Below are 18,487 nucleotides of genomic sequence, written 5' to 3' on the forward strand. Positions count from 1 at the left end.
CCAAGGCGAGCACGTTGCCGCTGAGCTATCCTCCCGGGACTATATACAGAGGACTGTTATCTTCGAAAGATATGAATCAACAGCCTCTTTTATTGCTTGCAAGGTAGCTGGTGGGATTTTGTGTCCCACAGAAGTAGGCTGTGTGGTTACAGTATTGGTTGAGGAAGGTGAGGTGGAAGAAGACAGCCTACTACTTGCCAAGAAAGGAACAGCCTTTCTGAGAGCATTGAGGTGGTTGGATTGGGTGTGGTGGCGCATGGAGTGGTCCCGTAGGAGTACTGGCCAGGTAGTCTGCGACTGAGTACAACGTTGCACTCAGTGCATTTTGCTTTGTTAGCTATACCCTTTGGTATATTCCCAACAGTGGTAAAGAACTTCCATGCCCATGTTTCTCTCTTGGTGCTAGAGGTAGACACTTCCTCTACTTCATCTTCTTGGTCCTCTTCATTGTCGTTGGAAGTACTGCACTTTTTCTGTAGTGTAGGTCCTCCAGCTGGTGGTGGTGGCTCTTGCGGAGGAGGGATGGCAATAGCTGATGTCATTTTTTAAGATAAATAGCAGTTTTGCTAATATGTGCTCTGTGCTAGATTGTTAATGGTTAATGAGAAAGAATAGGTGTAGGAGCTGTGCAGGGGTACATTTTGAGCTTGAAAGTTGCTAGATTAGCAGAAAATGCAGTTCCGAACCGTCCGCGAAGCACAGACCTGATCGCAAAGTGCAGACGCATTCGCATGCACGTTATCATCAGAGTTTTGAAAAAAAGGTGAAACTTTGTACATTGGACAACAATCTTGCTATATTGGGGTATGTATGTTATTAGTAAGTTGTAGGAAACTAGTGTGCTCTGGTAAAAACCCATGAAATTCACTGAAAAAAATGTGTTGAAGGGACGTTATGGTTAAGTTGCACTAATTAAAACCTATGAACTTCAATGAAAAAACTTTGTTAACGGGACGTTATAGTTACAAGTAAAATCGAAAACCCCCAGAAATTCACCAGTTATGTAAAGCTAAGCAACCATAGCTCATGCCACCCCTGTGCACTGCTAAGACTAACACCCAGGACAACAAAGATGACATCACAAATGTCATTGATGACATCATGACATCACATATGAAATTAATGTTGATGAAAGGTCCCTACAAGGGGTTGTGTTTATAATGTTGGTAGCAAGATGTCAGGGTGATCAGGAGACCGATCATGAACTACTTAATCTATTAAATCATGTACTCATCTAAACAAAACAATGGGCCTCATTACGAGTCCGGCGGTAACCGAGGCGGTAAAACCGCCTGGTTACTGCCGGACTCATATTACCATTCCGCCTCCGTGATTCCCGGAATTACCGGGCCATTACAACCCCGGTTTTCTGGGAATCACGGAGGCGGAATGGTGTTAATCCCCATTCCCATTGAGTCCTATCGGACTCAATGGGAATGGGGATCATGGAAACACCGGCAGCATCTCGTAATGCTGCCGGTGTTTCCTCGTCCGCCTGCAGGCGGGCGGTGTTAAACCTGCCAGGTCAAACCTGGCAGGAACATCACCTCCCGCCTGCAGGAGTCGGGATCAGGCGGTCCGGAAACAACGGTGGTGGCGGGTTTACTGCCACCGTTATTTCCGGACCGCCTGATTTGTAATGAGGCCCATTAGTAGTGCTACCGGCGCCGTTGTTACCTTGCCGCCACATTACGAGTTCTGCACGTGGGTGCCACTCTGCACGCCTGGTCAGACCAGTTATTAACGGTACCGCTGCTACCGTCCTCCCCATTCCCATTTGAGCCCTATGGGGGCTCAAATGAGAATAAGGACGTACCAGCACCTGGTCCCGCGCAAGGGAAATTACCGGGCCCGCAAAGGTCGGAATGGCCTGGTCATTCCCCATTCGCGGGACCTGGTGCCGGACCTGAGTTTGGGGGTAGCCATGCCATTATTAATGGCATGGCTACCTCCAAACTCGTAATGAGGCCCATTATATCGGAGCGTTGTTAATACAGGAACCTAATCATACATAAACATAGGCAATGGCTGCAGCATGCACCATAGAAGTACAATATTTATAATCGTGTCATTTCAGATAATAAAATAACAAATGCTACCTTATCAGAGTTTTGAGTAATGTTAAACATGTAATAACTAGCTAACAATTCAAGACTTACTACACACTTGTGCTAGTACAAACAATACATATGAAGACCCACAATGCATAGAAATCAGAGGCACCTGCAGGGAAACTAAAGTAATGAAGAAAGGAACAGCATCACCAGAAAATGTTAATAACATTCAATTTATCTTCATGATACAAATAGATTGTGTGTATGAGATCTGCCTATTGCCCCATGTATGTGCGCCATGAGCTGAGACCAAACCCTAATGAAAGTACTTTAAGAACATACGGCAAGGTTAACCTCTAGATATATAGCACCTTTTGAATTTTAATATTCGTATTGTCAGTGAATAAAACCACCTGGCCTAGATATGTCAGTGAACAAAAACAAGTGGCTCAGTTATGTGAGGTCATCAGTGATGTCCTGGCTGTTAGTCTTGGCAGTGCGCGGTGGTGGTGAGAGTTATGATTGCTTAGCTTACCATAACTGGCAGATTTCTGGGGGGTTTTGGTTTAACTTGCAACCATAACGTCCCTTTAAAAAAGTTTTTTCATTGAATTTCATAGTGCAACGTAACCATAATGTCGCTTTAATTACGTTTTTTCAGGGAATATATATACCACAGAGATTGATCACTGTCTTGTACAGAGTTGGATAGTCCCCATACTGTCAAAAATGTTTATTATCAGGAAAGAGATGCCAAAGACATATTTGGCTATTGGTATTTCATAAATAGCAGTTGTTTAAACCCTTGCATGTCATACAAGTGAATTATGGGCTGTAATTCCCTAAATTACAGCCCTTAATTCACTTGTGAATTATAGATTTATAATCAGTGGGAGGAGCTTATTTTGTGCATATAATATACTAAAGTGCGTACACAAAAATCTCTTAGTGTATCGTTTGCCATCTCAGGGCTATGGTGACAAACCACTCAACCTTGTCCTTTATCGGGCATACAAATATACATATATAGTTTGAGTTCAGTAATGAGTAAACACAAAAACAAAATATTACACATTGGCAAAATGCTTATATATCAAGGGTGATAATATATATATATATATATGAAACAAACAAACTGCAAAATAGAAGTTCACAACAGCACTCCAAAAAGTACGCCACAGCTCTGTGCTTTCTCCATTATAAAACGTTCTTTATTTTTTAGATGTGTGGACAGCCGAGAGTACACCTGTGTAACAACTCACAATAACACGTTTCACCCCAAACTGGGCTTCGTCAGATTGCTATTGACACCCTGTTTGCAATTCATTATATCTCATTTCCTGTCTCTTTCCCACGTTACAACAACCAGACCAACACTTCCTTCTTTATTGTTCGCCTCTTAGTGGCGGCCATATTGAATTACTTATTGCACCATATGCTCATGTGTGCAATTCATTTTGTAATAAAGTGTCTAGTGTTGAAGGGAAAAAGGGGGAAGAGGAGAGGTTTGGGGAGAAAGGGTTTGTGCAAAACTTGCTTTTGGATAAAGTGCTAGATATTTCTAATATCCGGTGCAGATTTTTTGCATTATACCTGAAGTTCAGATTTTCTGCATTACATAGTAAAGTGCCTAGTGCTTGGAAATGCAACATTACATGGCCTGATACATTCATAAAAATCAAGTGATCCTGTATCTTAAAACCTGTGTTGACATCTATATTTACAATGTGCTAGGTTGTCTTTCAATAAGAGGTATTGATATTTCTTATGCCATGCACTAAAGCATTATGTTTGCCTGAAACCTGAGTTTCATGCTTAGTGCATTGAAATTCATCATTGGATAACCTCATTCCTGATATTTCAAAGTGCCAAGTGCATTAAAATACAACATTATCTTATGCCTTGCAATTTACCAGTAGGATGACCTAATGCTTGATATTTCTAGTACCATGTGCAAATACACTATGTTTACCTGAGATTTGGATTCAGTGCATCGCATAATAAAGTGTCTAGTGCATTAAAATGCAACATTAACTTATGCCTTGCAGTTTACCAGTTGGATGTGTCAACACTGATGTATTCGATGTCATCAGGCATAATGGACTTTCCTATTGCATATGATTGCTGTTTATCAACCGGACATGTATACCAACATACTTGAATATATCCTATTATCCTGATCAACATGATTTCATTTTGCTTCCCCTCTACCCTAGCACTGATCTTTTGTGCTGTAATGATTTGCAGGGTATCAATAAAAACATATTAAACAAATGTGCTAAAACCTAGATATCTAAATGTGCAAATGCGAGCTAGTATATATATATACACACACACACACAAATCGTTCACCTGAAATGTGAAAGTGCAATGATCCATGCATACCACAGCACCACCACATAGTAATGATTGGTGGAAGTTCACCTCCAGTTCAGAGCCACATCGGCAAGGAATTGTGGGTATGCAAATTAGCCAAACTCCAAGCTTTTTCCTCCAGAAAATTGTCTTTGCGTTTGGGCTAATTTGCATACCCACAATGCCTTGCCGATGTGGCTCGGAACTGGAGGTGAACTTCCAGCGATGGTTACTAGGTGGTGTCGTTGTACTATGCGTGACTTGGCTCTAATGGAAAATTCTACATAATGCATAAAGATATCATCTCTATTGCAATGAGGATCAAATGCCATCAAAATCAGGTGTTTTTTCAGGATTAGCAATGGTATTACTTCCCTCTTCAAGGGCAAAACAATACCTGTAATGGCAACCAAGTTCTTATGGGCAGCACCAGTTAATGCCCCGAGACATGTGTTGGTAAGAAGGAGTTGGCAGGGCAGAAAAAACATTGGGCCACTGCGGAAGGTTGTTAGACACTAGTGTACACAGTCAATATGCTTTGCTCCACCAATGTATGAAACCCAGAGTTTCCCTGCCCGCCACAGCTGCCTCAAAACCCACCCACCTGGGCCTTTTCCTAGTGTAGCTTCTCTACCTGAGCATATGTGAATATTATGAAAAGAAGCAAAATAGCCTTTAAATAGCAATCTGCATGTCTTTGTCCAATACACAATTTCCAAACAACAGAGTGCCGGGATAAGAGTGCATATTGGGCTGTTGTAGGGCACAGTCAAATATAGGTATGAGGAGAAACCCACCCATACATTCAAGTATTGGTTAGAAATAAAAGACAATTATGGAATTTTACAGTTTCAAATTTCTTGATTCCTGCAAATCACACAGATCCCTATAACTCACAAATGTCTTGAAAGTCCTAATCAGTCGAAACAATATAGAGGCAATTGAGAAATGTTGGCATGATGCACAATAGCATAGGTGTATTTCATCTATGCTGCTATCGTCTACATCTGTTGCGACTCGCACTGTGGCCTACTGGCTATTCATCCTTTGAGGAAATACCTCTGCCAATCTGTTCTTCTCCTGTGCACATTTTCTCAAAGAAAGAGCATACAACTTCATACAAACCACTCTGGGTTCTGGGATGTCCCCACATAGGTCTAACTTGCATGATCAAGCTGTCTCCTTAATGATTGTCAGACATTCACCAGCTATTGTCCTGCTTTTTTCCCTTGCCTGTTCCAGATCATGGTGGCCATCCGCAGGAAGGTGCCCCCTTCCGCCGGGACAGGAAGAAGAGGGTCCCTTACAGCAAGGGCCAGCTGCGGGAACTTGAGAAGGAATACGCCAGCAGCAAGTTCATCACCAAGGACAGGCGGAGGCAGATCGCCACCGCCACCAATCTCTCGGAAAGACAGATCACCATTTGGTTTCAGAACAGGAGAGTCAAGGAGAAAAAAGTGTTCTCCAAAATGAAGCCCAGCTCCACCACCACATAGACTCGTCCAACTCTCAGGCCCAGAACTTAACGCTCAGTGGTGATTAACAACAAACCAGGCTTATTGTGGTTCAAAAAGGAAAAAGTGGAATGGTTTTTGAAGTACAAAGAAAGTTTTAGTATGTCTTAATCAAGTCTATTGGCTATATTTCTGACCTTGGAGTGAGAAAAGATTCAAACTCTAGCCCCGAGATCAAGCACGTAGCCAGATTTTGAGATCCTGAGTAAGTCTCCTTTTGCTTGATTTCCGTTATTTGTCGAAAGAATTTGGAACAGTTAGGAAGAGTCTTTCCACATTATTAAGCCCGGTATTAAAAAGCTGGCCATGAACATTTGAAATACATGCTGATATTTAGCTGCTGGAGGATTAAAATGAAGCGTGACTCAAGCTGTGCTTTGGAACTATTTCAAGAGTGTCTACAGTAACATGTATGTATACCAAAAGATGGAACTTATTAGCGGCATGAACTCTCTGGGAATGACTAAGGTCTTGCTATGTATGAGCTGTGTTGTGAAGGTTATGTGATTTCAACCCTGCCACTACCAATGCATCAGATTCAAAACATCACAGGAAAACAATGCAGGTGTTCTGTGATTTTGGTGAAAAACAGAATTTATTTCTAAATGAAGGGGACGACTCCGTCTGCATTATAGACATATTTCAGCCTTCTGGGGGATCTATACCCTGGGAGACAGTAATAATTTCCTGTAGACTCACCCATGTGTCCTTGTTTACAATAAATATTCAGTGCAAACCAACATTTCATAAACACATGTTTTCATTAGAGGTAGTTTGAGACCAATGTTTTAAAATGTAGTATATGATTAACTTGAGTTGTGTATTTCCATTGTGGTCTTCATTTGGGTAAATGATGCTTTAGATTGAAGGATGTGAGAGATGAAGCCTGTACTTTTTAATGTAGTCTCAATTTCGGAACAACCTTGATTTGCAGACCCTGTGCATTTGATTTAACTCTCTGTCCCTACACTATTGCATTGCTTCCCTATCAATGTGTCTAACCCGCAAACTGTAGTCAAGTCACAAAGAAATCAGTGTGCGCATGCCAAGTGTGACAGGCACATTTTGCAATTATGACCACATGCCGATTGCGTAAACATGGTGATTCACAAAGCATCTCATGCAAATGCGCAATTTGCACCTCCTGCACTTTGCTTATGCGAATGCTGTTGAGTCGCAAAAAAAGAGCAAATCAACAGCCACAAGCCCATGCAAGCAAACTTTAATATTAGAGGGAGGATAGTTACAAACAGGTGTCAAAACGCAGAGGTAGGGAATCTGTTCCTTCAAATTTCCCTGGTTAAGACATATCTAACAAATGCCAATTTGGAATGTCTGCAAATGTCTGCATATCTTCTGTGAATCTCTTGTATGCGTAAACCTCATGCGTACTGCCGGGCCATTCAGCCTGTGCAAAGTGGGCACTACAGCAGATACACCTTTTCCTACCAATAACGTTGCGGATATACGTAAGTGAACATGGTGTAATTATGGTCCAATTTACATCCAAGCAAAATGACTGCGACCAGTCATAAATGGCCTGTTATATTGCTCTCTGAATCATGCTCAATTGGCACTGGTGCATTTTGCGGCCACAAATCCACTTGCGGCTGGAAAATGTTTTGTGAATTAGGTCCCCTAAGTAAGGTTGTACTCCATGTACCTTCTAAACTTTATCCTTATATGCACTGCATGCTGAAGAAAATATTGTTTGTCTGTGACCGATGTGCTCACATTTTCACTGTCTGTGTGTGCAGCACTTGCAAACATTCCTTGCACTGAGCGGAGGGCAAAATTAAAGTGTAAAAAGCAAGGAGTATTGCTTTTACTTTTTCTAGCTCCTTTTAGTGCCCGTCCAAGGCGGGGGTTGGGGGCACAGCAGAGTGTGCATCTCCGCAGGGCTTTGCTCCGCCATCTGCAAAGAGCACCAGGATGTATGCCTGCATGAGACTTTCAGGCAGGGGTAAAACCAATGGATTCCTATGGAATCCACTTTGCATTTGCACCTGGTATGGAGCAGACGCACGGCATAGGAATCCATTGACAAAGACTGCCTGCAAAGAGTAATTTGCAGGTAGATTTTTTTTTATTGCAAAATCGGGCATGGAAGGGAAGAGAAAGGGGGATTTTGGCCCTCATTATAAAGTTTGCCAGTACCAGCGAGATACCGGCAAACTGTAATACCGTTTCCGCCACTTGGTCTGCCGGAACTACCGGCAGATTCCAAGTGGTGGAAATGCCAGTAACTCCCCATTCCATGGGGACCCATAGAGTGGTAACATTGGCAGTTTTTTGCCGGTAGGGTGGCGGTTATACCTGCAGCTCAGAGCTGGAGGTAAGTACTCCACCCTACCGGCTAACGTATAGTTGGCCGATCCAGAAAAGTGCTGGTAGACGTTATTACCAGCTCTTTATTTCCACACCGGCCAACTTATAATGAGACCCTTTACTCTTCACAATGACACTCTGCATGCAGGCGGCTCAACGCCGCATAACTGCTAATGTTGGCGGCCCACTGCATGCAATGGCCCCATTGCCTCTCGTTACACACTGTATTTGTGCTTTCTTTGTCTGGGAGTATACACTGAGTTTATGGTTTCACTATTTAAGTATGCACCATGAGTTCAAGCCTTTACTGTCCCTCTGTATTGAGTTCATCATTTTGTCATCTATGAACCCCTTTCAGGCTCATTTTACAAGGCTTTGAGCATAAATAAATAAGACACCTGTCTTAACACCTTTATTTACGCTTAAGCATTTTTCTGGGTTTTTGAGGGAAGGAGAGTGGGGGGGGGGGGGGGGTTGGGCTCAGAACCAGCATTACGTTTCCACCTCCCTTTTCAATCTGCATCCAAAAGCCACTTTATGCAAGAATGATGTTTTCATGCTGGTGTAAAACCAATGGATTTCTATGGAATCTGCCTGCTTTTTACACCTTCAAAAAGCAGGTGGATTCTATAGGATTTATGACTCCATTGTAAATGCTGGGTGCCATGCATAAATGGAAGGCTGTGTTTACTCAATTTGCACTGCATAGTGGAAAAGGGAGACCTCCACTTTCTAGAGCAAATAACAGAAATTGCACTCAGGGGATCTGTGTGCACATAAGTGCAAACCTACGCGGTCCAGTTCCCTACATACAATTTACTCATGTATGTAAAATGTGTGTCCTTGTGTTCAGGCTATATCTCGGTATACACTGTGACTTCATGTGTTGATCTGCTTTGTATAAAGTCTACATCTCATTTTACCCCACGTACACACACGGATTCCCTGCTTTTCTTATTTCTGTGTGCATCATAGCCTGCCTGGGTGTCGTACACAAATTATGCTACAAAAATGCCGAACACAAAAATACAGAACTATACAAGCTGAGCTCATGCAGTCATGAGCACTTTGTAATCATGTTCATGTTACGCTATCTGTGTAATGGCCTCAAAGGGCAAAGCAAACATATGCCCAGAACTTGCTATTACTCCCCAGAATGTATGTATTCATGCATGCAGTGCAGAATTCAAAACGCTGTGTGGTGAGTGTAAACTAAATGCAGAACTTGCCTGAGGCGTGCAGCAAAAGCTTGCTGTGTGCCCAGCCTGTAATGTGCAGCAAGGTGAGTGGTAGGAAACAGGTGGCAGAGAGTGTGGAGAAAGTCCACTAACAGGTTATTTGCATATCCCGCAGAGCAGTGCTCAAGGAAGTGCTCATGCACAGGTACATGCACAGTCGATGCATGTGACGTTTGATTTGATTTGAGCATTTACATGGTGCATACCCCGAGGGGACCAGCCATTGGCTGCATCTAGGCCCTGATGTAAATAACTGGTTCAGTGGATGCTGCGCCGCACTACTTTGTAGGTCTGCTGGGTCATTTACGACAATTTAGAGGAAAAGATGTGTTTTTAACTGTTTCCTGAAAACGGTCAGTGAGTTGATCCTTCGGAGTTCCAATGGGAGAGAATTCCAGGACCGGGGGCCAAATGAGGAAAACCACCTGTCACCCCAAGTGGTTGCTCTTGTCAATGGGGCTTGCAGAAGGTACTGATCCTTAGAGTGAAGGTGTAGTTGAGGACCGTACACCTGGATTTCTGCAGTCAAGTAGGCTGGTGCCAGTCCATGGATGCATCTGAAGAACAAACCAGTACTTTAAACAGAATTCTCTGCTGAACTAGCAGCCAATAGAGATTCCTCCGATATTGTGAAATATCTGCCTTTCTGCGTAAGGAAAAAATCAAACTGACAGCATCATTTTGGGCAACCTGTAGTCTTTTAATTTGAAATGTTTGAGCCCCCAGAAGAAAGTGTTACAATAATCTAACCTGGCATTGGTGAGTATGCCTATTACCATTGGACGGTCCTTCTCAGCAATGAGTGGAACGACAGGTTTTATAAGTCTCAATTGATAATATATAGATTTTTTTTAAATGTTATTTATTTGACGGTACAGCCATGGAACACTATTCATTACAGTTATATTTTAGGATAATATATAGATTTGACTGTCTGGCTAATCTGGGAGTTACAATCCATATTCGACTGCAAGATACAGCCCAAGTTCCTCACTGTGTCCGAAAATGTACTTGGGTCACCAAACAGTGAGGGGCAGGGTGTGCACTAGACAGTATTTTTTAATCGTCTCTTAGGACCAAGTACAATGACCTCTGTCTTTGAGGGATGTAACTGGAGTTTATTTTCCAGCATACAATATTTTATTTTATTGGCACATGCCAACTTAATCTATTGCTTCCCAAGGTTGCTTGAGTCTTACGTAGATCTGTGTGTCGTCAGCAGATGAATGATACGACAGACCAAACTCAGAGAAGATGTTCAACAAAGTGCTGATGTAGATATTGAACAACAGCGGTGAAAGCGAGGACCCCTGAGGCACCCCACATTCCACGTGGATGGTGTTGGATAAATAGGCCCCCATTTTCACCTGCTAGGTGCGGGTGGTCAGGAAAGACACAAACTATCTCAGAGTTTCATCCGAGACCTGTGCCACCGAAGACAGTCTGGCCAGGAGTGTCTCAAAATTGTGTCAAATGCGGCCAACAGGCCCTGCATGACAATCATGCTGCCATCCCCTTCGTCAGCACCCCCCAGAAAGTCGTCCTAAACTGTCACCAAGGCTGTTTTGGTGCCATGGCCCAGTCTAAAACCCGACTGAAAGGAGTCGAGAATGTTATGTTCGTCCACGTAACTCTGCAGTTGAATTGCCACAACTTTTTCCAAAATGTTGGTGGGCCATAGCAGGCCGGGTATTGGGCAGTAATTAGATAAAACGTTATGATCCAACGTCGACTTTTTTAAAAGGGGTGTAAGGTAGGATTTCTTCCGGTCTTGGGGAACACAACACTGAGATAATGTGGCATTAACCATTGTTTGTATAGCCGTGCCGATGGAAGAGGCATGCTGCTTTGTCAAATAGGTGGAATTGGGTCATAATCCAAATTGTCTCGGGAAGATAGCTCAGTGGCAACATGCTCGCCTTGGAAGCAAGACGACATGGAGCAACACAGGTTCGATCCCCGGGTCCGTATTTAGAAACCTCTGGGTATTAAGCGTGTTATAAATAACCTATCATATCATACCTATCATAAGTTAGTGGATTTCAATTTTTCCAGAAGTGCCAACAATTTCATTGGTTCCTACAGGGGAAAAAGTGAATTTAGGGCATGACACTGCCAAGTTCCGGGGGCTTGTTTTGTTCTGGCACACTATCGATGTCGATGGGGCAGATATTCATGCTATTTCTAACGATGTTGATCTTTTCCTCGAAGAAGCAATGAAACTCATTGGCCATTGCAAATGACGCTGGCAAACTTGAATTGATGCAGTCAGGAATAGTGAAATGCTTCATGGTAAGAAACAGAGCCTTAGGTCTGTTTGCAGCCAACTCAGTTTGCTTTTGCAGCGATGCAGATTTAGTGAGCATGATCTCTCGTTTATAGAACTCCAAGACTAATTTCCCTGCCTGGTGATTGGTTGTGTTTCTGGATTTAAGCCATATTTTTTCTTTCTTCCTTTATTGTTGTTTTAGACTTTTCAGCTTTGCATTGTACCACTGATTATTTTTCTTACGAATGTTTAGCAGTACGAGTGCAATTAGTTTGCAAACACAGCATAACTTTGGGATGATATTCAGTGCAGTCAGTACTAGTTTGCATAGAGGGTAAGTCATGCAGTAAATCAGTACTGGAAATGCGATCATGGTCCTTTTTGTGACGACGCAGTTTGAAGAGTCACCAGACAGCAACATGTGAGTTGCCCTTGATTTCCCCCGGATGGAACCTGTCCTTACAGCCTAGAGAAAGTCACAATATAAAAAGTGGCATTTAGGAGATTTATTTTCATTTTTGTATTTGTTTTCCCGAACATATGAACTAATTCCGACTTGAATTGTATTCCTTCCATTGGGAAGCCAAGAATGCACGTTTTTTGTTTTTGTTTCGACTATTCCATGGCGCTAGCGCCACCTATAAGCCGAAACGATTGCATTTTAGTACAGGTAGGGAGAAATGGCATATGAGGAGGGGTACAAAGCTTGCAGGTCTTGTTTCGTTATTTACACCCTCATTGACTGCCCATGGCTATGTTAATCCCTATGGCCATTCCCACCATCTTCTGGCCCCTCCCCGCCCAAAACACATCCTCCTAGGATCTCTTTGAGCTAGGTCTATCAAGACTTGCGATCAAACTTTTAGCTCCAAGTGACTGCAAGTAGTGTTGGGAAAGTTAATGACTTAATCGGACCTGTAAAGGTGCTACTGATGCAATCAAAAATGTCTTCACCAAGTCTGCCTTCAGCCACTCCATTTATAAGAACTATGCGCCTCCTTCACTGAAGTCCTGTTACAAACAAGCATTGACAAAGCCAACCGTTTTGACATGTGTATAAGTATTTGGCATTTCCCAGGCACTGATATTATATGCCGAGGCTCTGGCACCATTTTGCAGCTGCTACCATCAAGGGTCAGTTACTACCTCCATGCCTACACACAAGCCACAACTGTTGGAAATGCCAATGCTTGTTTCACATGGCACTTGATCCTGTGCAGCTTTCCCATGTTGTACTTGCCCCGGTACTAAGTGCTGACATGTCCCTTTTCTGCTTTCGTTTGGAGGATACGATCTTTCATTCTTTCTTTGACTGTGTATTCAGATTCTTTGCATGCTTTTTTGTGTGTACACCTTAATGCTGCAATTGGATTGGGGCGTAGCGTTAAAGCCTGAGAGGACAGCGGAACGCAACTTGCCTCTCCGCCACTTCCTTCTCAGCGGATACACAATGAACACATTTCAATGTGGCACTGGGACCTCATAAACCGCATGCAAATGTTTCCTGAAAAAGCACGTCAGAACTTTAGTCTAGAAACTAAGTACCTCTGACATTAAACGTGCATTCTATAACTTACCACACATGCAGCCCCGATGAATGTCATTTTAGTTTCTACGCCTATAGTTGACCCATTTGCACATCTTGTGCGGGCATTGAGGTCTTGATAATGCCTGTGCAATAGTACGCCTTGCCAAACCTGCATTTCAAAATGCTTTCATGACCCAGTTTCATCTGTCACTGCTGCGGTTTTTCTTTGACAAGCTTTACATGTTTTAAACTTGAACTAAGTGTTGTTCGTAGCATTGGAATAGTTTACTTTTATTGTGAAGAGTTTGCGAGGCACGCCCGTCCCCGAGGGAACCTGGAGAATGCTCACAACAGATAGTCCAGATGGAGGGAGACCGTTGAGGACATGCTGTTTCTATTTCAAAGCGCCTAGTATACGGGCTAGCGCTGAATGCCGTTCAGGTGGGAATGCTTCTACTTTTTAGGGTCTTAGGTTTAAGCCACGTTAGGCTGGGCACCAAACAGAAACATCCTGTTGCCTTGCAATGACCTGCAAATATGCAAATCCGCTCCGCTGAAGGGCACTGTGTGTTGTGTACTCTCCCACTTAATCACACTGGATAGATACCGTCTTCATCACACTGGATAGATACCCTGACAACCTATCTAGATGTTACCACTACACCGTGAGTCAACAAGCCCAGCCCGCTGGAAAACAGATGCAACGACCCACACAAAGCCAGAAAGGCTGCCACACAAACCCGGTCACGTTTATTTTCTTGCTTTTTAAATTTAGTGTTTCTCATTCTTATTAATTATCATTTGCAATAACAGCTGAAGTGGGTGCCCCAAGTGGAAAATGGCAAACTCCAAACAGTCTGCTCATCCATACTTACAATATTAAATTTGAAGATCTCGGACTATGTGAAGCTGAAACGGGCGATTGGGGTTGTGGACTTTGACAGGAGAATGGATTTGTGTTTGTTTACTAGGAGGCCAATTGGGAGCGAGGGTGGCCTGGCTAGCCGAGTGTATAAGGAGATTGTGTCGCATTGCAATGGTAATGACAAGCTGAGAGAAGAGTGGGGTAGAAGAATGGTTTGGATATATATGAGGACTTGTGGCGCCGCATGTGTGGGAATGTTAAGTTATGTTCTTTGGGGCTCACGGAGAGGTCGAGACAGATAAAGATTCTTAATCGGGTTTTTTGGACTCCGGAGAGAATGGTGAGTAGAGGGATGTCGGGGAGCCTGGATTGCTGGAGGTTTATTCACGTGGAAGGTACGCTGGAGCACATGATGTGGGACTGCAGGTTGGTGAGGTTGTTCTGGGGTGAGGTTGGTCATGTGTGTGATGAGGTGATTGAGGATTTGCCGGCCTTGGACTTCAAAATGGTGATACTGGGGGATGATGAGTCATTGGAAGATCTGACTCTGAGTCAGAAGAAGTGGTTGTTCCGAGGGACGATGATTGGTAAAACAATTGTTTTGCGAAATTGGAAGTCTGTTTTGAATCTGAATATTGAGACGTGGTTGACTGAAATGCAAGACTTGGCGGCTATGGAGAAGACACTTTACAGTAGAGATGGGAAGTTGGGTTTATTCGAGAAAATTTGGGGTAAATTTCTTCAGCTATACTAGACTTGGTATTGTACTTGTGTATATAGGGGTTGTGGGGTGGTAACGGGGAGTTGTGATTCTGGGTGGGATTATATCTTGTATTGTATTTAGTTGCTATGTAAAATGTTTCAATAATTTTGAAATTTTAACTTCTTGTGGAATGTGTTCAGATGTATGTAATTTTAAGGTTTTGTAAATAAAGTTATAAAAAAAACAATATTAAGGGCCTAATTCATGGAACATTTAGACCAGTGCAAAGTGGCTTTGCACTGCCAACAAACCCCCTGATTCACAGAGTGGTGCAAAGTGTATTTTTGCAGTGCAAAGTGACTTTGCACCCCGCTAAAAGTTCCATGAATTAGGCCCTTTGTCTTATTCTTCTACAAGAATGTTATCAAGTGAAACTTTTGAAATGAAGGCGCCATTGCAAGGTTCGATGATAGCACGACCTTCTGTAAAATCTGTGTCCATGTGGAAGTGATAATTTTCTTTTCAATGCAGGTGTGCAATCTTTTCAATCCTCATTAAACCTTTAATTCGAGCCAGAGTTTTAGATGTTGATTAAGGGCCTCCGGTTTGGAGATGTTTTACGAATGATCATTTCCTCCATCAGAAGTATTTCGTTGTTTGTACTTGTAGAGATTTTTTGTGCGTTTCTATCTGCCACCTTTTCTTCTTTCACCGTCATTTAGCAAGTGGCTAGCCCTGCTTCTGATTGGGCGCTTCTCCATGAATTCCTGCATCAGTCGGCATCCTTGACTAATCTTTACCTGTAATTGGCAAACCCAGCTCATTGTCGTGGTCTCTTTGTTTTGATTTTGTCAAGCATTCAATATTTAAGCAATAAGCCCCGAACCGCGGGGGCATTACTGAGTCAGGTAATGCCCCGGAGCCGGGGCATTACCTGACTCAGTAATGCCGCCTCGGCGAGGTGCTTATTGCTATTAGTACCCCAGCCTGCAAGACTGGGGTACGAATAGTATTTTGTTTGTGTTCCGAAACGCTGCAGCGTTACGGAACAGAAAAAAAAGTTTAAAAAATGGTCGCCGGAAAGGGAAAACAGAGTCAGTTTTCCCTTTCCATGGCAGCCATCGGGAACGGACACGCTGGGGACAAAAGTGTTCCCAGCGCGTTCACTCTTGAAAAAGGACCAAAAAGAAGGTAAGTGGGGTTGGGAGGGCAGGGAGGGGATTGTTTGGAGGGTGGTGTGTGGGTGAGGGACAAAACACTTACCTGAATCCCTGGTGAGGGGGGATGGCAGCCTCCAGCCGTGTGGAGGCTCGGAGCAGGGATTACCCTGTTTTGAGCCGCCTCATTAGCTGAGGGGCTGCCACGCCCCCGCTGGGAACAAAGGAAAGGAATCCCTGGCGAGGGGTTCCCGATTGGGTAAAGCTCCGGCGAGGGCCAATCAGATTATTTGTTAAATTCTGATTGACCCTCGCCGGGTACTAACAGCCAATAGAAGGTTATTACAAATTGATTTATTTTCAGTGTTACTGTCTGAGATATTGGGTCTACACATGGGTTCAGAAGGAAGACGTTACACAGGTTGGATTGAGGAAGACCCAACTGCCTTGAGATATTTGTGAAGTGCTCCAGACGGTTGGGGTTGACTCTTCGGCGGTTGTCGTTGACTCTCCGGCGGTTGTCGTTGACTCTTCGGCTTAGCGCGATCGTACCTTCGGAGACCCAGGAGTCCCATACCATGGAGCCGGATTGATGGGCTGCTCCAGATCAAGGAGATGTGCAGAATATTGCTTTGTATTTTCATTTGGCCTTACGACATCTTGATATGTTTTATTGGTGTCGCTTGTGGGTTCCAGGATTGCATTGGGTGTATTTCAAATGAGCTTTTCCGAAGTCAGCCATTACAGAGTTCCTGAGGAGGAGACTGCTTGCAATCTGCTCGTTTGGTCACATTTGAAACATAACATTTACAAAAATGTATATATTAGGGAATAAGATTTCTGTTGCCTTAGAACTCCTGTACCCCCACTTATTCGGTTGAAATGTCCATAGAAAAGAAATTGTGTGGGAATGTAACATGTTCCCTCCCTCACACATTGGGGTATTAAGGGGCAAAGATATTGGTATAAACCCTGAATCATTTGAATTGTGAGTGATATGGACTTCTGGCCGTGACATGGGCCAACATGTTTGCCCGGGCAGGCTCTGGGAGTGAGGGCAGCCTGCCACCTGAACTCCCCCTCACCCCGCATTGGGCTCTAACCTGGCGAACTGTTCTCAGGATAGCTAGCTAGGCCCCCACAGAGCAGTGAGGCACGCTCTGCATCCACTCTAGAAATGTATGTTCTTCTTTTCTGCTTCTAGAGCATGTAGGTATGGAATTAGAAATAGCACCCTAATATTTCTTGCACATCACCCACCCACACTATAGAGAAAAAAAGACACATTTAGACTGCAGGAGAGCCTCGCGTTGGACATTTCATGTGAGAAAAATAATTGCATTTCTGGTGCTAGTGTGTGCCTGTACTAGAGATAGATTTCTTCTGAGATTTGCACGGGCTTGCATTTCTGGTGCTAGTGAGTGCCTGTACTAGAGATAGATTTTTTTCTGAGATTTGCGCGGGCTGGCATTTCTGGTGCTAGTGTGTGCCTGTACTAGAGATAGATTTTTTTCTGAGATTTGCGCGGGCTTGCATTTCTGGTGCTAGTGAGTGCCTGTACTAGAGATAGATTTTTTTCTGAGATTTGCGCGGGCTTGCATTTCTGGTGCTAGTGTGTGCCTGTGCTAGACATAGATTTTTTCTGAAATTTGCGTGGGCTTGCATTTCTGGTGCTAGTGTGTGCCCGTACTAGAGATAGATTTCTTCGGAGATTTACGCAGGCTTGCATATCTGGCACTAGTGTGTGCCTGTACTAGAGATAGATTTCTTCGGAGATTTACGCGGGCTTACATTTCTGGTACTGTGTGTGCCTGTACTAGAGATAGATCCTTTTCTGAGATTTGCCCGGGCTTGCATTTGTGGTACTGTGTGTGCCTGTACTAGAGATAGATTTCTTCTGAGATTTGCACGGGCTTGCATTTCTGGTGCTAGTGTGTGCTGTACTAGAGATAGATTTCTTCTGAGATTTGCACGGGCTTGCATTTCTGGTGCTAGTGTGTGCTGTACTAGAGATAGATTTCTTCTGAGATTTGCACAGGCTTGCCTTTCTGGTGCTAGTGTGTGCCTGTGCTAGAGATAGATTTTTTCTGAAATTTGCGCGGGCTTGCATTTCTGGTGCTAGTGTGTGCTGTACTAGAGATAGATTTCTTCGGAGATTTATGCGGGCTTGCATTTCTGGTGCTAGTGTGTGCCTGTACTAGAGATAGATCTTTTCTGAGATTTACGCAGGCTTGCATTTCTGGTGCTAGTGTGTGCCTGTACTAGAGATAGATTTCTTCTGAGATTTGCACGGGCTTGCATTTCTGGTGCTAGTGGGTGCTGTACTAGAGATAGATATTTTCTGAGATTTGCACAGGCTTGCATTTCTGGTGCTAGTGTGTGCTGTACTAGAGATCGATATTTTCTGAGATTTGCACGGGCTTGCATTTCTGGTGCTAGTGTGTGCTGTACTAGAGATAGATTTCTTCTGAGATTT

General features: G+C 43.5%; 1 protein-coding gene across 1 annotated transcript in view; it reads left to right on the top strand.

The window, feature by feature from the left end:
- Positions 1 to 6,663, top strand: part of HOXB13 (homeobox B13) — a 70,033-nt gene extending 63,370 nt beyond the window's left edge. Inside the window, exon 2 of the mRNA XM_069634598.1 lies at positions 5,652 to 6,663. Coding sequence (XP_069490699.1) covers positions 5,652 to 5,905 — 254 coding nt within the window. The 3' untranslated portion in view covers positions 5,906 to 6,663. The remainder of the gene's footprint in view (positions 1 to 5,651) is intronic.
- Positions 6,664 to 18,487: the final 11,824 nt, after the last annotated feature.

This window comes from Ambystoma mexicanum, chromosome 13 (assembly GCF_040938575.1).
Source record: "Ambystoma mexicanum isolate Mex_15411 chromosome 13, UKY_AmexF1_1, whole genome shotgun sequence".
Lineage (NCBI taxonomy): Eukaryota > Metazoa > Chordata > Amphibia > Caudata > Ambystomatidae > Ambystoma > Ambystoma mexicanum.